The sequence below is a fragment of the Polyodon spathula genome, chromosome 6 (assembly GCF_017654505.1).
Source record: "Polyodon spathula isolate WHYD16114869_AA chromosome 6, ASM1765450v1, whole genome shotgun sequence".
Classification (NCBI taxonomy): Eukaryota; Metazoa; Chordata; class Actinopteri; order Acipenseriformes; family Polyodontidae; genus Polyodon; species Polyodon spathula.
Window position 1 is genome coordinate 13,502,205 of NC_054539.1, and position 25,322 is coordinate 13,527,526.

The following is a 25,322-nucleotide window of genomic DNA, read 5'->3' on the forward strand; positions in this document are numbered from 1 at the left end:
CTCTTGCTGTGGAATTTACTTTTAAGTCAGGCTTAAGTTGGAAGTAGTAACAACTGCATAATTTACACTTGCTTGGTGCACTCCGCCTCTGGTGATTGCCACTGTGGCTTTTTCCATATGGCAAGACTTGCAAAACACATTCAGCTGACAATAAACAGTACGGTAGAAGAAAGTAAAATCATACATTTAAAGAACTGTTTTTTGGGAGTCACTTTAGTTCTGCCAAGTTATAATAAATAATGGGGGGACAGTACTGTGATATAGAACCAAGTTTAAGGGAAAACTAAGGTATTCCTACAGCAATCCCAGATTTTCCAAATGCTGTTTCTGGACAGCTCTAAGCACAGTCAATATTGTAATATGTGGACATATTTGGAGACATAATTGGGACAAACTTGGCACCCACAAGTTTGCACCAATTGAGTTCTGTTTAACTTAGACAATTTTATATTACAGAATGACACAAAACTTTTTTTGTTGTTGTTGGATGAGTGGTGCCTTTCTTTTTAAATGGTTTGTTTGTGTATGTGAAATGTTTTTGGACAGACATAATTCCTTACTACAGTACTTTGTTCATTTGTTCAATGCAATTGATTTAACTCAACCCAGAAAAGTGCAATTCTATGTATTTATATACCCTTTTGATATTACTGTATGTTAATATATTTACAGTCTGTATCAATTAGGTTGAGCTAGCAAGTTAATACGGACACAGTTCTGCATTTCTAACTGGATGTTACTTGGTGTTGCACAGCATTACTTACTAAATTGTACATTATTTCTGTATAATTTTACTTTTTCTGCTTCATTACACAAAGTGGGTTTATTTTCAACAGGTCATCAAGCTTGCTTTTGAAGAGTTTGATCTTGAAAGAGGCTATGATACAGTAACTGTGGGAGATGGTGGGAAGATTGGTGACGCACGAACAGTGTTGTATGTGTAAGTACTCCAAAACACAAAAGTATTTCCATTTTTTTTTTTTTTAAATCTGCTTTCAGTGTTAACATGATAGTGTCTAATAATGGACGACCTCGGTTTTTAATAAAAATAAGAATTAGAAGAAGAAAAACCTTTGACAAGAAGATAGAACAATTGAACCTGAATTTAAACCGATGAATGAGTCAAAAAGCCAAACAAATGTATCAAATAGAAGCAAAAGCACAGAAAGCAGCTTTGATCTCAGATCTCTTTCCAAGGGATGAAATACCATTGCACACTGGATGTTCATTTTGTATTGCAATTGTCGTACAAGAGTGATTTTGGTTACAACACCATATATACTCAGTCTATTGGTTCATGTGTTAAAAATGACAGCAACCAGTGATATTCAGTAGTAGGGTTGTTTAAAGCATCTGTTTTTGTTGAATGTACAAGTACACTAACTCATCTGGTGTGCAGTCAACTTACGCATGACATTTACAGATGACAGAAGATAACTGGTAGAACAAATTCACTGTGCAATGGCTTTAAGTATATCCTCCTTTATTACCATGGCACTGACTGGACTTCAGCAGGGCCTGCTAGAAGATGGGATGGCGGAATGCACACAGAGGTGGAATACACACAGGGGTGTATATTTAAAAGATTTAAAGTGAAATTACTCTGTGTCTCTTTTTGTTCTTGTGGAAGCAGTTTTTTTTTTTTTTTTTTTTTTTTTTTTTTTTTTTTTTAAGGTTAAGGTTTTTATAGTAAAATAATGAGCTCCTTACTTTAAGCTTTCATTTGTTACAGCTCTACTATCCAAAAGATAAAATACAGATTTTATTTTTATGTATTTTACATGTATACAAGTAACAGTAATACTTCATAACATGTATTTTTTGATACTGAAGTCTTACAGGTTCCAGTGTACCTGACCTGATTGTGAGTTTGAGCAATCAGATGTGGCTTCATCTTCAATCTGATGACAGTATTGGATCTCAGGGTTTTAAGGCAATCTATGAAGGTTAGTCCAGTTTTATAATTGGTTATGAAAAATCTAAACTGTCATGCTTATATGCATTTGCATTAGTGTTAACTTTTACAATTAGATTTTCCTTTCTTTCACTAGTGTATGTCAAGTGAGTTTACAAGTCAGAAAATACCAGCCACCCAAGTGAAGTGGTGGTCACAACCTTCTCTAATCTTTGATTTAACAAAACATCATTAACAGACCTTCCTGATTTTTATTTTTTTTTATAGTATAGATTACTTAGCGTGAAATTCATACAAATGTCTTATATAACATTACCTCCTACTGTGCCACTGTAAAATCTTTATTTAGCAATAAATTATTGATTTACACTCCATGAGAAAACACATTATGGCTGTGATTAAGAATTTATTTTGGACCAAATATCAAAAACCATGGATAGTTTTTTCATTACAGTTACAGCAAATCTCAGCCACTTTTAAATATTTGTAGAACAAATTCTGTTGTTTTTTTGTTTGTTGTTATATATATTACAGAAATATTCCAATTTTACAGTACATACCCTATCATGTCTATCTGAGTTTACAACATATTAAAATGTTCAACTTCTTATCCTAGTTTTTTGAGAATGGTGAATGTAATTTCCTGTCATATTCCCTCAAGCCCAAAAACTTGTATTATGCTAATACCACTAATACCATTATTTTTCAAATATAAATAAATATGTGTTTTGTTTCATGAAAAATAGTTTGAGCTACCCCTTCTCTATTAGGTGATGTGATTCCCTATATCAGTGCCTCAGTGTTGCTGGATAAATATGAACAAAGATTTTAATTCAAAACAGAGTTCATCAGGCAAAAGTGATGAATCATATTAAATATGTAATGCTTTTGAATAGGAATACTTACTGCAGTAAACCTTTACAGCATAAGGGATGTTTCAAAAGAAACATTTTCATACAAAGATTCAAATGTTATTAATAATCTATATGTTGTTCTTCAAAAGAGTTCAGAACCTTTTATGCATTTTACATTTAGAAATATTCATAAGATTTAGTATAACACATTTGTAAGTATTGCTACCTAATTATGTTATATTAATATTTATGATTCCACCAATTTTAATTAAGCATGTCAAACTGGTGGTTGAGAGGTTTTTTAAATTTGTGGAGCAGGCTTCTCAAGTGGTGGGCTGTAGCATCTGCGTCAGTAAACACTAATAGGCAGAATGTGCCTTTACAAAATAACAGCTAATCCATTCAGGACATCAGATGGTTATCCCTTTTTTATATGATGAATAATAAAGTTGCACTAATAAGTCTCATGTTTACAGGGAATTATCTTTAGCATTGGTGAACTCATTATGCTAATGATTCAAGTACTCACATTGTCCTGATAAAATAAATAACTAAACAGAAATAGAATCCATCATGATGTCTTTAATTTCAATAAATCAAATACAGAACTATATAAAAACTTAATTATGAAAGGGACAGTAGACAAAGGTGGGTCTTTTGAAGCTAAACATGAGAAATATAGAATGACTTAACTTTCCCCACTTGGTCCAGTGTGTGACACAATAATCAGGGGTTCACATAACTGGCAGGCAAACCAATAAAGAAAAATGCATCCTTCCTATATATTGTTATTTAAGATGCAAAGGCATACATTTTTAACAGGAAAGCATTTTTGATAACTGCAGCGAGGGTGCTCATGCTTGAAAGGTGAGCCATACCTGCCTAACCTCTGGATCTTTCCCGGAGGCTCCTAATTTAATTGCAATCATTCACTGCCAGTGCTATCATTGGCTGCTTCAAGTTTTTTGTTAAAAAAACGGAGAGTGATAGGTGGAGCAATTCTAGTTCATAAGATCAGTAATTTTCTTTTAATGAGCACTTGAAACTACAAATAATAGCAGGGATCTCTATTAAGCCGTCCATTCAGAGAAGAGGGGTGCAGTTACGGGGGAGTGGCTTTAAGGAAGAGGAGGTGTCGGTGTTTGAAAGTTGTTACATTTAAATGTAAACTTAAAAAAATACCTTTACTTAACAATTTTACTTAATAATGTATTTTTCGCCTTCAATTATAGCCTTATATAAATACTGTTGTGCCGTCAAGCTAAAGTGTTCAACAACACTAATAAAGTGACAAAGTGTTTGGGTTTTTGCTTTTGAATCCCCAGAGCAGCAGTGTGGTGGTAGGATATTAAAATAAACAGAGAATATGTTAAGTAGGACTCCTACTTAAACATTCAGAAACTACTGTAGTCTCTGACACTGCCATCCCAATTGTTTTAACTGTCGGAGGAGGTGGAGCTGGACAGCGACTTGGATGATAACCCCTATTTTTGGTGCGTACTAAACAATTTCTGCTGTTACTCATGTGGGAACCCAGTGTTAAAAGTTACATGAACCCCTAACAATAATATAAATAATCTGCCTAAGTACAAGAGTTTTGTCATGTATATGTTACACCTGGGGGTGAGTAAATCATCACACCGGTGAGTATAGGTTAGGGATTTATTTTCGTTGTTTATTTGCAGGGCCCAACTTCATAGCACATTTTTTTATTTGCAACTTTGATCAGAACACAAATACATTCGGGTCTCAGGGTCAGCTTTGAGGCGGGATTCCCTTTTGCTTTGTTATTTTGGTGTTCAGTACTTTTATTTATTTTTCTCAGCATCTCTGCTTCCATCAGCGTCTTTCTCTTTCTCCAACAATGTTCTGTTTCTCATGCTTTCTCTCCCTGATTTTGTGCCTACTCGGTAGTGGTCAGACAGTTTTAACAGTAGTACATCTCAACACAAAAGCATGACTAATTTTCTTTTGCTTGGTTTTGTTTACAGCTTCCAAATACACAGTTAACGATACCAATATATCTTTCGGATTAATCATTTAACATTCTCAGAAACATAACAGCTTTTGTCTATATTCTGTTAAACATTACTTTCCCTTTTCAGGTCCAACATATACACAGTTCTTTAGTAGCTTGATTCATTTTGTAGTATGAATTGGATTAAGGTGTTTTCCTAATACATCACTTCCTATTCATTTGCATGTATTATTTGACTTATTTTTACTGACCCTATTTGGTAAAATTATTATTATATTCTAAATCTAATTGCAGCAAACTCTGCACTGTTTGGTAACTTTTGAATATTAGATCCTATTGAAGCCTGCAGTAGAAACTTCTGAAAGTCAGTTCAGTATATGGAAATACCCCCACTTTCTCATTCTAATCTTCCCTTCAGTTGGGCTTGGTTCAGGAAGCGACAACGTATTCACTGATGTGAATCTGACTAGGCAATTCCACTAATTTAATGATACCAGAAATGTAACTCAGAACATCTCAGATTTAAGAAAGCAATATCGTATTTTTGAATATCTGCCAAAATATTAATAATACACTCCCCAGGAGGTTCCATGCTGAGGAGAAGATTAATGGGTGACAGATAAAGTTTGGCTGATAAGGGTGTTCTGTTACCAGTTATTAAATGATCACATTTCTGCCTTACAGTACATAAGCAACCCCAGCTAGGGGTTCTTCAGTTTTCCATTTTATACAACATGCCATGAAGTTAATTGAAAATCTGCAGCTGTTTTATAGTATAATCAGGCTAAACAATAGAATAGAACAATTTAATGATGTGCTGTATATTAACATAACTTCTCTCTCTTGTGGGCCTCAGTTTTAGTTTGTAAACCATCTCTTCCTTGGATCCTTTGGAACATAACAAAGCTACACAGACTGTAGCAGAACACAGAAGTTGGTTCATAGCAAAATAAGCTAGTCCACTTCATTGACTTAAATGGGAGCAAGCTATGCTTGACTAATAGTTTGTGTCTGATTTTTATAAATTGTATATAATTCTCTGTGAATGGACACGGATAGTTATTAAGGACAAGTTTTAAGGCCTGTAAATAAATGTGGGAATCATTACTTGAATCTGAAATGTTGGCTGCCACATATAGAATTTTGTACCTGGCATCATTAATTACCTGTACATTGAGAGAATGTAACCTTTTAAGATTAAAATGTGCTGCTGCTTTTGTTCATTGACTCCAATTGCAGTCTGCCTCTCAAATATTTGGAAAATTATCTGTGTGAGAACTGAGTTTAACACACGGTTGTTTCTGTACAGAACACGGAAAGCACATGTAGTGTTTAGCGGGTTTTACTCTGGCATCAAAATCCTGCTTTGCAGTTTTTGACACAGACAAGTGACTAATCCCTTCTAATCTAATACCCGTAAAGGATGTTGAAAGCTTCCTGAGGCATGGCACTACAGGGCTATCAAGAGACCACGAGACTCATTAAGCCTGGCAAGGCATGATTTGTTGATCTGAAACTAATTCACCTTGAATTTCTGAAGATCACAAATAGTTTCTTTCCCCTCCCACCTCTGTGTGCTTAGCTCATAGTATATGCATTAAACATTACACCTTCCACATTTATAAGATTGGGAAATAAAACTAGTTCAATTTATTTTCAGTCACAGAAGATGCTTTCAATTGCTTTTCATACCCATATAATCCAAATGATAACCAGGTGAATAATTGAATTTCTAGAAACAATAGAAGTAATCATTTTCCTCTTGAATGTAGTAATGCTCTTATTTAAATTAGCTTTTAAAATAGATCTGCTGACTGTAAAACAATTCTCAATTACTAAGATATAAGAAATAAATGAAAAACCCTCTCAGAATTGAAATGTCTGTAATAGCTGAATATCAATAGTGTTGTTGATCAATTAAATTGTATTTTTTTGCTATTTTCCGTGTAGCTTATGCAATAATTTTATCTGAGTTGCTGATTAGTCTTAAATGTATGCACCTCTACTCCTGAGCGCTGAAAACCATTCAGCCAAAGCTGCAGGTCTTTTATACTGTGGCTGAGGGGTCAACTGTCTATCAATTACCTAATTTACCCCTCAACCACATACACAAAACAGTACATTTAAATAATACAACGAATGCAAAAATAACACAAAACATATGCACAGGGGCGGGGAGTACCCCGTCACAGGCACATGTCAAAAAGAAAACATTTCTGAAAGAAACAGCATGAATGTGAATATAACCACTGATGGAAAAGGTATATTCTTGGGGTCGCACCCACAAACTTGCATTTCAACACCACTGGCTTTCTATTCTATTAATTTTCAGTTATTAACAATACTAATAAATGAGAACTTTTGTTTGAGGGCTTTTTTGTTCTGTTACTTCAGTACTTTATTCCTAGCTGTGTTTGAAAATATGTATTGATCTTAGTAGTTTCCATTTTAAAAAGTGTTACTGAGTTTTACTGATGCATGTTGAGGGAAAATCTTTCTTTTACCCTCGACTGAAATTGCATTTTTCCATATTGTTTCACTGAAATTTACAGGCTTCTTGACAAAAAGATTTAGTGGCGGTTTATAACATGTTTGCTGAACTAGCTCCATTGAGCCCTCCTTGTTGTATAAAGTGACTTTATTTGAAACGGTCCATTCTCCTTCATTGCTAATAGTTCTGCCAGAGTGCTACAGTAGTGAATGTAACACAAATAATATGTTGATTTTACAGTAACTCATTTGTTGCTTAGTCTCTACCAGGCTACCAAGATAGAAATAATTTCAACACTGATGTAACGCTTGTGTCAAATGATAAAAGGTGAACAATTGATCAATTTGGCCCTACTTAGTGTAGGCCTGGAGAGTTAATTTTGTATTTCTGTCTTTATGCACTATGCATTGCTACAAAGTTATATATTGATGAAAAGAAAATGTCAGAAAGAACCAGGTGCGAGGAAGAAATATAGTGCCGAGAAAAAGTTTGTGAACTCTAATGATAATTATGGAAATTCCATAGTTTTACCATGATAGCCTTCTTGAGTCTTTTCTTAAATATCCAATAGGGTTTATATTAACCAATTCCATGTCTTTGGAAACAAAATGATGTATGAATTAGACAAACAATGAGTAATGAGTAAACAGGGTATGTGAAAAAGTAAGTGAACCCCTGGTTTTACCAACTTAATTAAGGGGATAATTAGAATCAGGTGTTTAAATAATTAGGTAGATCTTTTGGGGTGAGTTTGGGAGGCTCCACCCAATATAAAGATCAGAAACTTTGTGAGTTTGGTTTTCACCATACAGTTATGTGGAAACACGTCATGCCACAATCAAAAGGAATCTCTGAGGACCTCTGAAAAACAGTTATTGACGCTCATCAGTCTAGAAAGGGTTACAAAACCATTTCTAAGGATTTGGGGCTCCACCAATCCACTGTCAGACATGGTCTACAAATGGATAAAGTTTAAGACCACAGTCACTCTACCCAGGAGCGGTCGTCCTACCAAAATCTCTCCATGGACAAACCGGAAAATCATCAAGGAAGTCACAAAGAACCCCAGAGCAATATCCAAGGATCAGCAGACCACTCTCGCCTTGGTTAATATGAGTGTTCATGACTCAGCTATCAGAAAAAGATTGAACAAGAATGGTGTTCATGGAAGGCTAGCCAGGAGGAAACCACTGCTCTCTAAAAAGAACATTGCTGCCCGTCTGAAGTTCGCTAAAGAGCACATACTGTAGATGATCCACAAGACCTCTGGAACAATGTTCTCTCGATAGATGAGTCAAAGGTAGAACCTTTTGGCCTCAGTGAGAAACGTTATGTTTGGTGAAAACCAAACACTGCATTCGAACAGAATTATTTCATCCCAACCATCAAGCCTGATGGTGGGAGTGTGATGGTTTGGGGCTGCTTTGCTGCCTCAGGGCCTGGACAACCATAAATTATGCATTGTATCAGAAGATTCTAAATGAGAATGTCAGGCCATCCGTCCTTGAGCTGAAGCAAGACAAAGATCCTAAACATACAAGCAGATCTACAAAAGATTGGCTGCAGAAGAATACATTGTATGTTTTAGAATGACCTAGTCAAAATCCGGACCTAAACCCCATTGAAATGTTGTGACAGGACCTGAAGCGAGCTGTCCATGCAAGGAAGACCTCAAATGTCACCGAGTTGAAGCAGTTCTGTAAGGAGGAATGGGCCAAAATTCCTCAAAACCGATGTGAGAGACTGACCAAAAGTTATAGGAAACGCTTAGTTGAAGTCATTGCTGCTCAAGGGGGTGCCACCAGTTACTTAATCTAAAGGTTCATGTACTTTTCACACATGGATATTGAATGTTGAATCATTTGTGGATAAATAAATATTGAAAAAGTATCATGTTTTTTTGTGTCATTTGTTTAATCAGGTGATCTTTATCTATTGTTAGGGCTTGGATTAAGATCCAATAACATTTTAGGTTTAAAATATGTGAAATATGTGAAAATCCTAAGGAGTTCACAAACTTTTTCTTGACACTGTAAAATGGAAAAAAATGTAGCAAGATTGCTTGTGAAGTACGCACACTACAATACTATACAACTGTCTTGGAAAATATATTTGAATAGTGTTACTGAAGCACGTTAAGACAAATAACTTGACTGTTTAGCTTCATTGAAGTAAATCTGAATGCAAAGTCACTGAACCGGTTCCGAACCGGGATGAGGCTACCACACTGGTACCGAACCAACCAGGTTCCGAAACAACCTGGTTACTACCCGGTCCTGAATCGGAGTACACCGAACCGGTGCTTAACCGTCCCGGTTCCAACCAGGCAACAATCTACCTGAACCGCTACCGAAATCACTGAACCGATGAAGAACCGACCTGGTTCCGAACTGGTACTGAACTGGTGCTGAGATCATGAATTGTCCCGCTTGGGTCTTGATCTGCCCGATCGATATAGAAGCAGATTGAGGCAACAGCTGTACAACCCTATACTATACATTACATTGATTGTTCGTTGCATCATGTCCGGGTTCTATCCCTGTGAGACATGCAAGGCCAGTCTGCCTATGGAGGAGAAGCACGGCAGGTGCTCTTCCTGCCTGAGGCCACAGCATACCAAGGAGGTATCAGTTAATCATAGCTTCTGCAACTTTTTTGCCTCTTTCTCCAAGAGCACACTGAGAAAATAACCACCGAACCCGTACTGAACCGGCCTGGTACCAACCAGGTCCTGAACCAGTATTGACCCGGTGTTAAATACACCAAACCGGTACCGAACCAACCCGATACCTTCCAGGTATAGATTCAGTTCCAGTCCTCTACCAACCGGTGCTCAAGTCACTGGTCTAGTATTAAACCGGAACCGCCGAGCCGATATCTATAAGCAGATTGAGGCAGCAACTGTATACTGAACACTGCATTGCTTGCTTCTTGGGGGCTATGAGCACAGATTGGCCACAGGAGGACATACTGTCCATCGCGTCTCTGAGGAGGCAGGTGAACAGGAGCTGCCATTCCCTGTTGGCAGAGCTTCTGCCGCTGTTCAAGAGGGCCCCTGCATTTTTGCAAGTGCCCTGGCCTACACATGGTGAAACAAGGCAGTCCATATTTGATGATGTGCCGACCATCTTTCCCATTTCCCCGCTAGTCATCCTGGGATCACCCAGCAACAGCTGTTTCACATGTTAAAGATCTGACAATGCTAGATTGACTCTGTCTCCCCAGGTGCTTACCTCCCGATGGGGCAATTTTTTTGACTCGGCCCGCCTATGAAGACAATTGTCCCTTCCTGGAGGTTAGTTGTTGTGCTTAATGCATTCATGAAGCCTCCATTTGAGCCCCTGCATTCAGCTGATCTGAAATTACTCTTATAAAGCGGCTTTCTTGTCTGCTGCCACCTTGTGACAGGTGCGAGTGGTGTGGTGAATAAATGATTGTCCAGACAGTAATGTTCCCAAAAACATCTGTGTTTGTAATAAACAAAACCAAAAAGAACCAAAAAGAACCACCCCTCTACCAGCAATGATATCGGGGAGAACACAGCTGGTTTACAGACCAAAATAAAGAAATAATAATAATCCAACAGCCCGTGCACGAAAGTGTTCTCTTTAATCCACAGGTTGGTGCTGGTGTCATGTGATGAGGGTAGTGCTCTGGTGATGCGGGCTGGCTCCGTCACTGCAGCCACTGGCTCTGCACTCCTCCTCTGCAATACACAACAGACAACATGTAACAAACAAACAAACAAAAACTACAGGCTCCAGCCGTCAGGTTTCTCTTGTTCAGCGCAAGGCTGCGTACTGACATAGCTGCTTCCCCTTTGTATCCATGACCTCCTCCCTGAAATCAACTCATCACCATGGTTTCTCCAGTAGAGGGCCGTCCCGCAGCTGATCGCAATGGAGTCGTTCTGGATACGTGGAACTACGCGCTCCCCCTAATATGGTCACCTTCCGGTTTCCACCTATCATCAAGGCGGTCCATCTGGGAGGCAGCATACCACTGTCCTTACACAACGCCCTTTCTGATCGGGAGGGAGATTTACCACATCAATCCTTTCTCTGTTTATCACGCACCTCCACAGTGAGATGCAGGCATTCTTGCCGAAGACTATCTCAACTTTCCATGTCAACCAGTCTATGAAATTGGAGACTTTCCCTTCATCTCCTTTCCAGACTGACAGGGCTACGCTCTGCCCAACTGTGTTCTGCCCAGTTTGGGCCCTGGCGTATTGTGTTGACCAGATATTTTCTGTCTGCTATGGGGCAAAGTCCCATGGGTAAGTCCTGACTAAGAAGCGACCGTCCAAGTGCATAGCTGACACAGTCAGGACTGCCTATGAGCTGGCCAATGTGCCACCTCCAAAAAAAGCTCATTGCCCATTCTACCAGGGGCCTTGCAACTTTGTGGCCTTAATCCAGGGAGTATATGTCAAGGACATATGCAATGTGGCGGTGTGGGCTACTCGCCATACATTCACTAGGTTCTACAGGCTAAATGTTGTGGATCCTCAAAAACCCCAGTTTTGGAACTAATTTTAAGGGTGGCTTCCCAGTCAACCTTTATAATACAGGCATAGAGGTGAAATTCTCCCTCAATTTTTTCACCTTAACTATTTATTAGTGGGCTACCGAATGGTGACGCACAAGGCAGACTGTCGGCTTAGCATTCCTTGTAGCATTCCGTTCGTTCTGCAGTCATGCCCTTTCTCAGCTTTGGTATACACCCATTCAATAATGGTTGCATTTCATACTTGAAAGGGAACGTTAGGTTAAGCATTTAGCATAACCCTGTGTAACAGAAGGTTGGTTAAAGTAGTTTTTAAGTCATCACGTCTTGGTGACTTTTTAAAACACATAAGGATGAAAGAAATATCACATATGTGGTGTTACTTGCACTTTACAGTGGTAATTCTAACAGTATCTGGTAAACGGTGTCATCTTGCTTTTCAAATTTTACATTTATCGTTAATGTACCTCTTAACTTGTGTTTTAATCCCTGTTTCTCATTAGCTCCAAATTTGCAGTAGCCCTTTCCAGAGACTTTACCACCACTCCCTTGGAGGACGGTAGACTGGGCCCTGAGCCAAATGGTCATGGTCATGTCTCTTGAATATTATTGATGGTCACAACTGCACTACTGATATAAAAACCTGTGTTCTTTTTGTACACTAATTATTAACATATCTCTAGTGAATATTGCATTTTTCATGGTTATAAAATTACACCCATTTTCCATGTGTTTGTTTGCTGTATTGCAGCATATGTACTAATATACTAAGAGAAATATTACAATACAATTCCTGTATAACACTGAACACTTTTTGTTTTATAGAAATTGACAGAGGAGGGTGCGGAGATCCTGGAATACCAGCCTATGGTAAACGTACTGGCGCCAGTTTTTTACATCGAGACACGTTGACATTTGAGTGTCAGTCAGCTTTTGAATTGGTTGGAGAAAGGACAATCTCTTGCCAGCAAAATAACCAGTGGTCAGGAAACAAACCCAGCTGTGTCTGTAAGAGTTATTTAAAAATGTATTACTGTAATTAATCAGCACTGCCATAGAGAATGAGTAATTAGATGAGCAAAAATCAACCACAGTTAGCTAACAAAAAAAAAAGGATTTATTGCATGTGAATGGTTTGTATGTTTATATTCACTCAAGCTTTTGTAATAAAAATAATAATAATTATAATAATAATAATAAACCCTGCAGTGCAGCTATTATATTACTGAACATGGAAATAATACAGGCCATTAAGCAGTGATTTCAATCAATTTAATTTAGCTTCCAGTGTTGTTTTTAATGTGCACATCTTTTGTTATTTAATATTGTTTTGTAATCATAGTGCTAAGTATGGGCATAATGAAAATTCCATTTGACCAAAAATCACTGCCTACAACCTCTCTCATGAACCTCTTATCTTTCCTTAATATTTTATGTGCTGGAGCTCATACTCCACAGGTTACAAATATCAATAAGGTTGTGCTTGGGAATTGGGATATAAGTAATGTAATTTATTGTGTTAGAAATGTAATTATTTGCAGACCAACATTTTGGACTGAATCATAATCTTCTAGGTTTTATTAAATTGTGTCAAAATGAAATCTAACTAGGTAATTACACTAAATTCCACACACGTTCCATCAAATTAGGGTTTGCTGAGGGTCACCTTCCCCTTGCTTTGAAACAGATCTGCGTGCATGCATTATCACAAAAAGAGTGTGCAAGAAACATCCTGCACACATTGTACCTTCCCTAACTGTTGGTTAGTGGTATGATTTCATTCCTGCATCTTCTATTGCTATCCATTTGTTTTGGATAAAAAAGCCACACCATTAACCAATGGACTTTTATGGTGTGTTTACACTTACAACTTGGACCTGAACTTGCTTAGGTTCGATCAGACCTAGACTAGCTTTGGCCCTGTATGCGTGCGCACAGCCCGGAAGTGTTTAAATCAGGAACAAGCCTGTCATTTGACTGTTTCTACTTCAAGGTGATAATTCTGTGCTAATTAAGATTACATTTTGTCTGTTATCAGAAATGGAGCGAAGCATTGAAAATGCACATGAGACATATTACACATCAGTCTGCCAACTCTTTTTATATGTAAATGGAAACAATAACCCATTTATTTTCTTACCCATGAAAAATACCTATTTTAGCTATTCAACAAAAGCAAAACGAATTAATTTAATAGCTAAAAAGAAATGTCTAAGACTCAATGTTTCATGCATTTTCCCCTCAGAACTCAAGTCTGTTTACCAAAGCCCAACAACACCCCACAGAACTATTGATTATACCATTAAAAAATAAAGCCCTTCATAAAGCAAAAGATTAAAAACACCATTAACATAACAGATACAATCATAATTTAAAATAAACATTGGATGTATTTATTGCAGATTATAACAACAAATTTAAATGTACAAAAAGCCAGATTAGAAAAAAAGATCAGTTATTAGCATTTAAAAATGAGATTTACACATAATCAGAATTATTAAACACATAATGTATAAGATTGTTTATTTATTTTCAATGGCTCTAGCACAACCTAATACATTACTCTGCTGTTAACTTGTTAAGCACACTGATACTGTGTTTTGAATACGATAGCAAAACCGGGACAATTTAATAATTTTACCAGGACAAGAAATTAAGGCTGAAAACTGGGACACATCACGGCATTGACAATGATACACTTTGAAAAATAAAGTCTGTACGTTTAAGTTGATTCAACTTCCACAAGTTTGAGTCTTAATTTTTCAAATTGTATGATTGTTAGTGCTGTGATGCATATCATTAAGCAGGCGTTATGTGCAGGTCTAAAATCACTTTTAAACAAAAATTCTATTCACTACAATAAGGAAACCTTTAATTTTCTTAGCTACTGTAATGATTTGTTTAATTCTAGAAACTGAACATTTCCTCATATTGATACATATCAAAATACGATCAAAGGTACGTTTCTAAATATGTGTGACATTTCTTTTCTAATAATACAGTTTCATGGCAACTAGGCTTGTTTTCACATTTAGCCTAGATTAATTATTAAATGTCTTTTCAAATTATAGCACCAATATAAAAGTCTGTTTGTATTTTGGAATCCTCTGCCTCTGTCTCTCTCAGTGTTCAAAGATATTGTTTGGTTCTGTTGTCCGAGTAACAATCACAACTTCCTGTTGCTGTTGTCTGTGCCTGTTTGACACTGTTAATGGGGGAGTTGCCCTCAAGTGTATGTGGCAAACGTGACCCATCTTTGGTCTATTGCATTGACAGTAGATCAACTCAAAGATATTAGAGGCAGAAAATCATGTTCATGTAAACTTTAAAATAAAATACAATCTAAACAAGTTTAGATTAAATATTGCAGCTTTTTAACCCATTAAAATAGGATAATGTTTTGTATTACATTCTTATAATTCGGTCATTGTGTTGTTTTCAGAAAATCCATTGTAGTTTTCAGGATGGATTATTAGTGGACTAAACCTGTTTCTGAACATTATTATTATTATTATGAGACTTTTTTTAAACAAAATAAGCACATCAGACATGTAATAAACAAAGCTTGCAATAACATGCATAAATTATTAAATAATAAATGAGTCAAAACTGTAGATAGAAAGTCAGACTGAAGTTTTTATAGTTCAGTTTTAAATACATGTGAACATTCTTGTGGTGGGCGTATTTTCTTTGTCTATTATGAGGAATGGCAGAAAACGTGTCAGAACAGTCGTTTATTATGTAGTCATGTCAAGTATAATTTGCAAGGCTGCCTAAACTGGGTAAGTAAAAGTATGAACTCACTAGATGTCCTAACTGTGACAGGTTGTTATTTTTTTTTTTCCTTTATACAGTCTCCTGTTTTTTCAATTTCACGGCTCCATCAGGAATTATCCTGTCTCCCAACTACCCAGAGGAGTATGGAAACAACATGAACTGTGTGTGGCTGATTATTGCTGAACCAGGCAATCGAATCCATCTCATCTTCAGCGATTTCGAAGTGGAGCCCCAGTTTGACTACTTAACAGTGAAGGATGATGGGATGTCTGAAGCAACAACATTCGGAACATTCTCTGGCAAAGATGTCCCTTCTCAAATTGCCAGCAATGGACACATAGTGCGACTAGAGTTTCAGTCTGATCACTCCAACACAGGAAGAGGATTTAACATAACGTACACAAGTAAATATATAAAAATGTATACATATAATTGGAGAAATGAGCAAACAGATTAAATATCTTTACCCATTATATCTTACAATGCTGAATATATTTTGCAACTGGAACCTGTTTTACAAACAACGGAGAACAAATTAAGTTATGTAAAATGAACATAAATATTTAAAATATATTTTCACAGTTCTTAAACTGTGTTGTTTTATTTTATATGTTGTGAACACTAAAGACAGATACCATGCTATTTTAAATTAGGTATATGTATAGAAGAATCATGAATTATATAGAAAATGATGCATGCTATATATGGAGACATATGGTAGATATTTGTTGAGCTGTAATTAAAAGGCAAGGTTTGTTGCTTACAGTTTTTAATTGTTATCACTAGACCACACTCTTCAACAGGAGAATGGGTTCAATGTTTCTACTATAAGATTGTAGGCCTTTTTTGAAAGGATGTGACAGCTTGGGATGCAGTTAACAGCCCACTGACAGCATTGGGAGCATGCTTGAGGTTCCCTTTCAAGTAAGAAATGTAACCATTACCTCATGGGTATTAATCCTTTGATACCGTCTAACCTGAATAGATATTCCAAAGCTGCACATAGTGCCAGTGACACAGTTGTGCCCCGCCCCCATGGGCATAAAAGAGACTGTTGATACTTAAAACGTCATCATTTTTCATTTCACCTGACAGAGAGTTAGAGAGAGAGAGATCTACGAACAGATACATGACACATAGTGATATATCTGATTGTTTTATCATTGTTTGCTTGTGTTTATCACTTATTACGAATTATTGTTTTTACATGTTTTAGTAAAAATTACTTTACGTATTGTACACTCAGCCATGGTTGTTCATTAGTCCTTCTGTGGCCCTGTGCTCCGAGCGAAGCCGGCAGCTCTGTTGCCTCCTACTCCAGGAGTGAACGCCTTAAGCCGGCTACTGGTGCTCTCTTGTAAGCTGCTAGCTTCAGTTGAAGCATAAAATAAATGTTTTGTTTTTTATAAAAAAAAATATATTAAAATATTTGTAATTGATTGATTACTGTTTTGTGTGAGAAGAAATAGTTTTATTTGTTGTATTTTGATTTTTATTTTTTTTGCAGAAATAGTAACGAGGCTGCTGGGCTCAGCTGTCCTGCGTTGAACAGAGATGTGCACGCTGGGTCAATCTGCTTGCAGCTTTTCCCGCAGTGTCTGTACCACATTAAGATTTGCTTGCAGATTTAGTGTGAAGACTGTTAGGGCTCTGGCAATGGGCTTTCCTTGGGTTTCAATCTGTTGGTTAGTCAAAAAGTGATATAAGAGGGCATCCCTATATCTCTCCTGGGGTAACTGTAGATCCCAGAATTGCTACCATTCCCGCCAGTACTTTTGTACAACAAAAAAGGTTACCCTTCTGATTCACTAGTAGTTGCTGGGCTCAGCTCTGTTTCGGGTCTGATTGCTTGCAGGCCTTCCCTCAGTGTTTCGTTGCCGCTCTGGTCTCTGCTTGCCGTACCATTGCGAGGGCTGTCATGGTGACAGCAGGCTTCCTCCAGTCTTAGGGCCGTGTTGTGTTAAGCCAGAAGCTATACAGGTGGGCATCCCTGCCAATTGCTTCTTCGGTAATTGTAGGTAAGTGATTTACCACCGTTCGCTGAGCTGTTGCGCGAACAGACTGTTACAACTGCTCCCTCTGTGCCATTACAGTCACAAGGAGTAGTACACAAATAATGGCAGCAAGAGGATCTGTTGTCTATCATTGCATCTGATGAGGCAGTCAATCAAGAGTTCCCCTCTGAGGAAGGTGACTCAGATGGTGCAACACCAGTAGCGCAGGTGTCATTATGAGCAGAGCTTTTGCCACTGATTAAGAGGGCCACGGTCATTTTGAATGTTCCATGGCTTGTAGATGACAAACGGAAACACTCAATTTTTGAATATGGTCCTGCTGTCTCTCAAGCGTCAATTCCGGTACACCCGGATTTCTTCTTTGAGGTGAATTCACCTGGGGCACCCAGCTACAGCGCCTGCTGCTTCACATTCCTTGGGAGCGCTGTACAGCCTGCATGAGGCAGATAAACTTGGCTTGGCTGATTTTCCACCAGTAAATGCCAGTATCGCATCATTGGTGAAAACCCCTAAGCTACCATTTTTAAACAAGGCCGCTAACTGCCCGAATAAACAGTGCCAGGTTTTGGAGATCATGCTTAAAAAGGCTTATTCAGCTGGTGCCTTTGTTGCGTGGCTGGGAAATTATAACAGCATCTTGGTTGCATACCAGAGCTGTTTATTAAAGTCTCTTTCACGGTCACAGACCCACACCAGAGCAGCTTGAAGAACTGCGGCTGGTGAACAAAAATCTGCTCCATATATCTAAATTCAGTGAGTAGGCAGTGGGTAGGAACCTGGCTGTGCTAGTAGCTGCAAGACTACACTTGTTGCCAAAGAGGCTGTCTCCAGTACATAGACAGGCAGAAAACTGGAAACATAGCTTACAGCAGCCCGCTAAAGCCAGAGGTGGGTTACACAACTGACCCATAGCTGCGCAAAGGTGGAATTTGAATAAGTTGAGCCTTCAAGCGCAAAGGCAAAAGCCTCAGACTAAGCCACAGACAAACAGCAGTTATAGGAATTTGCTGCCACAGGCCCAAGTCCTCTTTTCAGGGAGTCACCTGGAGTATTGGTGTCAATGCACCTCGGACACCTTGGGTGCTCAATACTGTACACATCAGATATTCTCTGCAATTCAGGACACGGTCCCCCTCCATATCGGGGCGTGACTACAGCATTTGTCACGGATCCAAGAGATTAATTGGTGTTGTCTCAGGAGGTGACAGCTCTGCTGAAGGTTTTTACTTCAGGTACTTCCTGGTGCCCAAACGGGATGGTGGCCTCAGACCAATCCTCAACAGGTAAATCCATATCTGATGACGGAGGTTCAAAATGTTAACCATCCAGCAGCTGTTGCAGTCAATAAGGCCAGGCGATTGGTATGCTATGGTGGATTTAAAAGATGCCTATTTCCACATCTCATTAGGAGCAGGGCACAGGAAGTATCTCAGGTTCACTTTCCAGGGGATAGTGTACGAGTTTCAGGTGTTGCCATTCGGCCTCTCTTTAGCTCTTTAGCTGTCTACAGGCTCTATCCTTGTGGACACAGCCCTCTCACCTACGCTTAGGCATAGCGCTGGGCAGCGTTAACAGGAGGGAGGTTATAACCACAGATGCGTCCAGCCTTGGCTTGGAATGGCAGGGGAGTGCAAGGAATATGGATACCCCCGTGGCAGGGTCTCCATATAAAATATTCTAAAACAGCAGACAGTGTTTCTAGCCTTACAGATATTTTTATAGGAGGTTCCTGGAACACATGTGCTTGTCCAGACAGACAACACTACTGTGGTGGGATACATAAACCACCAGGCCTGGCTCAGGTCTTCCAGTCTCCATCGGATTGCCCACAGGCTGTTGCTTTGGGTGCACCTTTACCTCCTCTCATTGCGGGCAACATGTCTTCCCGGGGTGACGAATTGGGCAGCGGACCTACTTTCAAGGATGGTCCTCAGTGCCTCGGAATGGAGGCTTCACCCAGAAGTGGTGAACCTCATTTGGTAATGGTTCGGGAGAGACCAGGTGGACCTGGTTGTCTCCCAAGAATCGACTCATTGTCCCCTCTAGTTCTCAATAACAGTAGGGGACCCGCTGGCAATAGATGTCTTGGTGCACCAGTGGCCTAGGCAGCTGCTATATGCTTTTTTTCCACTAGCCATGCTCCTGCTGTGCTTAGAAAAGATCAGGCAGGACTGGGCCAGGGTGTTACTAGTAGCCCCTTATTGGCCCAGGAGACTATGGTTTTCAACTCTGATACAGCTGAAAGGTCAGCCGTGCAGTCTGCCAAAACACTGCGACCTGCTCAGTCAGGCGCAAGGGACATTGTGGCATTCCGACCCTGAACGGCGCCATTTGAGCTGCCTGGGGCCGTCTAATATCGCTATTGACACTCTACAAGATGCTAGAGTGCAATCCACTTGTTTCCAGTATGGGTACAAGTGAGGAGTTTCTCAAATGTGGTGTCTGCCCAAGGGGTTAGACCCTACAACCTGTCCCATAGCAGTTATACTGCAATTTTTACAGGACCTATTTGATGAGGGGAAATCCCCCTCTCCTTTAAAGGTCTATTTGGCAGCCATTTCAGTCTCCCCAGGAGCTAATTTCCTGGCGGGGCAATTTTTAAACAGTGCTCAGCAGCTTCGGCTGTCTATGGAGGACATTGTCCCTCGTTGGAGGCTTAATGTGGAGCTGGAAGCACTTATGAAGTCTCCCTTTGAGCCCTTACATTCAGCAGTGATGAAATATGGATTAATGAAATTCGCTTTCTTACTTGCTATTACATGTGTGAAGCGAGTGAGTGAGATGCAATCCTTTTCTGTTGCAAAAGCCTGCTTAATTTTTCAAGAAGCCAGGGCGAAATTCACAATTCGCACTATTCCTGTTTTTTGCCAGAAACCTTCTCTGTATTCTACATGAATGTCATTGATCCACAAAACCCTGGGTTTGGAACATGAGTGTTAAGGGCGGCCTCAGGCTCGACCCTTACAGCATAAAATTGGAGGTGAGTTCACCCTCAATGTTTTTAGCCTTGTTACTTGTACTGGCTTCTTCATGGTAATGCACAAGGTGGCTGTGCCGTGCCTTGTAGCTTTCAATTGGTCTGCAGATTCCTTGGGACAGCTTTGGTATGTCTACCCATGAGGTAATGGTTACATTTTGTACTTGAAAGGGAACGTTAGGTTATTATCATAACCCTTGTTCCCTGAAATAGAAATGTAACCATCAAACTTCAAGGTTGCTGTGTCTTATTGCAGCAGTCTTGAGGGAAAAATTATGACGTTTGAGTGTCAACAGTTTCTGTGTCACTGGAACTACGTGCAATTTTGGACTATCTATTCAGGTTAGACAGTATCAAAGGATTAATACCCATGAGGTAATGGTTTCATTTCTATTTCTGGGAACCAGGGTTATGCTGATAACCTAATGTTCACACTCTCTGTGGATGTTTTTTATTCACTGCACATCTATGTGTCCAGTGGTTTATTGTCAAAGAAGCAAAGAAATTATTCTGATAAAATGAGACAGGGAGTCCCAAATTTGTGCGTAACCTTCAACCTTGAAATCATGGCACATTAATATTGGCAATTAAAGCGCAATTTGATAGTCTGGGTTTACAAAATGTAGTGTTTCAGAAACAAAAACAACCTAGCCTTATAATCCTAGACATTAGATTTGTAGATTTGCAGAATGTCAGGGTATCTGCAGTGTAAAAGAAAGTGAAAGTTGGTATGGGCTACATTGCATCCTGAAAGTGCATTACAGTTCTGTAGTGTATACCATCACAGAAGGATAGATTTTTCCTAACTGACTGGATAAGTGTATTATGCACTGCTTAGTAAATCTAAACTAAGAATGAATCTCCAATTGTAAGGTATTTTTTATTTAATATACCAATGATATTTTCTTGAGAAGACCCCACCCATTGTTACAGTTTTGCTATTTAGTTTACTGCAAGTGGTTTACATATTTTGTCAGCGTTACTGTAGATGTTTCCTGTCTAATTATAACATAAACACTATTTTAAAACTAGGCCATTATTATTTATCACTTGGGTAAACAACCTAGACTTTCTACAAGGTGTGCTTGCTGATCTAAAAATAGTGGATTCTATGTCCATAAGACAGTTTTTTAGGTAATTCTGAAAATAATATTGTCAGAAGCCATAATAATGACATCGATAATTTGATGAATTTGATATATGCTTGTATTTGTTAGCATTTGGGCAGAATGAATGCCATGACCCTGGAATACCCATCAATGGGCAACGATTTGGTGACCGGTTCCTGCTGGACAGTTCAGTTTCTTTTCGTTGTGACGAGGGCTTCATAAAAACCCAAGGATCTGAGACAATTACGTGCGTGATGCAGGACGGAAGTGTGGTCTGGCATTCAGCAGTGCCCAGGTGTGAAGGTAATCTTTATGTATTTGTTTATTTATGTATGTTTATTTTATTTACATTAAATTGTTTAACCAAAATAGTTAATATTTGACACCCTGTCCTTTTCGCCTAGACATCAACAGGTCGAAGCAATATATACATCCATGTAAAGTGTAATGTGATATGTTTATTTGCATACTATTTTTATGGTTTAATCAGGCTTTTTTTTTTTTTTATAAATGAAATTAAGGCACATTCTCAGTTGATAGTGCATGTTGTTTGAAGCTGCTAAAACTGGTGGGGGTTTAATTCAAGGGGTTGAGAATTCAGGACAATTACAGAAAATGATAGCAGTCTAATTTATTGAATTAATACATTGTTACAGGCATATGTGCATTATAAAATCATTAACTACATTTGTATTAATTCTAACTAAACAGCAATTTTAACTAGCTGGGAATCCTGCCAACTGCCTTCATAGTAATTATATGGATGATAGTTGCTCAAAGTATTGTTTTTAAGGTGATTTCTTACCCTGAAAGGATCACTATTGTATCTCATGTGAAGTTACAGTATTTGGCTTTCTCTCCTTTAGGAGAGAAGTGGCTATTGATATGCAATGTGTTTTTTTTTTTTATTTCAGAAGTAAGGCCTGTGATCAATGCTTCTTGGAAATGTTTACAAACGCCACATTCAAATTGAGCATAGTATATTTATAATATAGTCTTTATACACAAGAATATAGACTGGGGCTCTGAAGATAAATTCCTTTTAAGATGTTTTAAGTTGTTAAATATTAATTAAACAGAAGAAAACAAGAATACATATTCCATTGTAGTGGTAATTCCCTTTCAATTCAAAGATGACCACCAAAACATTACGTATGGGAGATGCCTCCTATTGGTAGGTATTCATTGAACTCTCTATACCAGAGCTGCTGATAGGCCCCTTCCTGGTTGACCTTCTCAGTCCCGTCTACCGAGGGGTTAAAACTGTCATTCCATCGAAGCCATTTCTCTTTTTGCCTTGCTTGCAGGCTGCCTTTCCTTACTGTCTGTCATGTCTGAGCAACTGCCTGTGCAGTATTGATTTAAAGGGGTGCGTGTGTATTTTCAGTCCACACAGACACAGTTCCTCCACCAAGGCTAGGCAACAGCAACAACAACAGTCAACCAGCCGTGTATTCCTCCACCAGGCCGTGTATTTCATACACCCCGCTGTAGAGTAGACCTCTCCGGCTGTGTCATCCCACCCACCTCGGTGTGTCGGGCCTTGACAACAACAAACAACAGTTCTCCCCCAATTGTTTTTGCTTTCAGCTCGCTGGCAGCGGCTTCAGCCCTTGTGTCTCCCTGGTGTACGCTGCACGCTGCCTAGGTGTGTGACCATGCGATTAGGGTAGGCACCGCTGCATTAGCTGCCCCCCGATGCTTCGATACCTCAGTGTACACTAAGCCCCTGGCACTTCCGTGCCTCGGTGCACAATGTGCTCATTGCACACAGTGCACGCGGTGCCTTGGTCGCACAGCTCCTTACTGCACACTGTGCTCAGTGCATGTATTGCTCACGGCAGTCGGTGCATGTGCATACGGTGCTGCATGGTACTTGGTGCACGTAGTATACGTGGTACTCGGTGCCCTCTGCCTGTAGACGGTGCTCCACTCTGCTGTAGGCTACGTGCTGCCCCGGTTGTGTGACTGCACATAGTCCAGGCTAGACACCCCTGTCCAGTTGCTGTGATTGAGACTGTGAGAAACAGCTCTCTCTCTCTCTTTCAAGTTTTCTGGAGTTCCCCAGCAACTTAATTGCCGGAAGCCGGCTTCCCACTTCCCTGTGAAATCAGCAGCTTTACTATTGTGTGTGTATGTTTTTTCTTTTACTGTCATGCAGTTTTAAAAAGAAAAAAAAGCGTGATTCCTACACTCTGCTGCTCCCCGCTGTTGAATTGAGTTTTTATCGGTACGCTGATGAAAACTAAACTAAACTAAATCAGTAACCCACATTATTTTTACCCTCAAAGCTTGCTGTGGTGTGTGTGTGTATTTTTTTTCTTTACTGCCTCTCAGCTAAAAAATAAATAAATAAGTAAATAAATAATATCTGCATGATTCTTCCACCAGGACCCAGCTCTGCTGCGCTCTACTGTTGAGTGGCATCTGCAGGCTTGTTTCAGCCCGCCTATTCAGCACGCTGGTGAAAAAAAAAAAATCGGCAGGCATATCCCATACGTAATGTTTTGGTGCTCATCTTCTCTTTCAGGGAACCTTAAGATATGGCTAAGTAAAGCTCATGTTTACATGATGAACCAGTTACGTTTGCTAGTTTTGCAACATATTTCCATAGTCAGTTTACAGCCTTGGGCATGGCAGTAAAAATGTCAGTGCCATGGGTAAAAGGAAAATTAGCTTCCAAGCGGGTTTCAAATTATTCAGTGCAGAAGTTAATTACCATTGATTGGTACTCAAATTGTAAAGGTGATGGCAGGGCAGCTTTTCTTGTTGTGAAATGACCTTGCTATATTTGTTCTGAAATACTTTCACCTATATTAGAACAGTCCTGTGTAAAATGTACAATGTTTGTTTAAAAATGTTATATTTATTGACAAATGAACTTAGTTTGATAGCTAGCAAAAAAAAACCAACAATGTAACACACAACACGTACATGACAGATTTTCTTTTAAAATGATCCTGAGATATGGAAGCACAAATGTACCTTATTTTTTCTTTTTTTCCAGCCCCCTGTGGTGGTCACTTAACTGCACCAAATGGAGTGATCCTGTCTCCAGGCTGGCCAGGATTTTATAAGGACTCGTTGAACTGTGAATGGGTGATTGAATCAAGACAAGATCATGCCATCAAAATATCATTTGACAGGTCTTTACAATCTGTATATCTTTGACACAGCCTTATCGTCTTTTCTCATTTAGATCAAGTCCCTTGTCAATACCCAAAGTAAATGAAAAAAAGTGGTTACTGTTACAAGAACAGTAAGAGACGCACAGGTGTCCTTAAGTTTATTTTTTACATTTCAGATATTTTTGCAGTGCTAACTATGTCTGGAGCAAAAGATTAATACTTCTGGACCACATTTATTTGAAAGGCTGGTTTCACAGGCCCTGATTAGCACTAATCATGGACTAGATAATGTAACCGCAGGTCTAGTGGTCCAAAATTAGTGCTAATCAAGGTCTCTGAAACCAAATCATCTCAATAGATCAGGCATACTTTTGCAATCAATAATGGTTTTTGATCTGTTATTTATTTTTGACACCATCATTCTTGCATTGCTTCAGAAAGTCTGGTTTTGGATTCACATCATTCCAGGGGAAACCCATTTTATTTGATATCTTTCAGGACTAAAAAAATAAATGCTAGTCACAATCTATCCATGTGTTTGCAGGGCTTGTTTTTGTCTCCCTGGTATT

At 38.8% G+C, this 25,322-nt stretch overlaps 1 protein-coding gene across 1 annotated transcript in view; it reads left to right on the forward strand.

Moving 5' to 3' along the window:
- The first annotated feature begins 9,786 nt into the window (after positions 1–9,786).
- The window catches only part of LOC121316645 (CUB and sushi domain-containing protein 1-like), a 179,747-nt gene continuing 164,211 nt past the window's right edge, over positions 9,787–25,322 (forward strand). The window contains exons 1-9 of the mRNA XM_041251686.1: positions 9,787–9,862; positions 9,911–9,977; positions 10,464–10,533; positions 11,414–11,517; positions 12,251–12,306; positions 12,573–12,755; positions 15,602–15,928; positions 21,734–21,928; positions 24,633–24,771. Coding sequence (XP_041107620.1) covers positions 9,787–9,862; positions 9,911–9,977; positions 10,464–10,533; positions 11,414–11,517; positions 12,251–12,306; positions 12,573–12,755; positions 15,602–15,928; positions 21,734–21,928; positions 24,633–24,771 — 1,217 coding nt within the window. The remainder of the gene's footprint in view (positions 9,863–9,910; positions 9,978–10,463; positions 10,534–11,413; positions 11,518–12,250; positions 12,307–12,572; positions 12,756–15,601; positions 15,929–21,733; positions 21,929–24,632; positions 24,772–25,322) is intronic.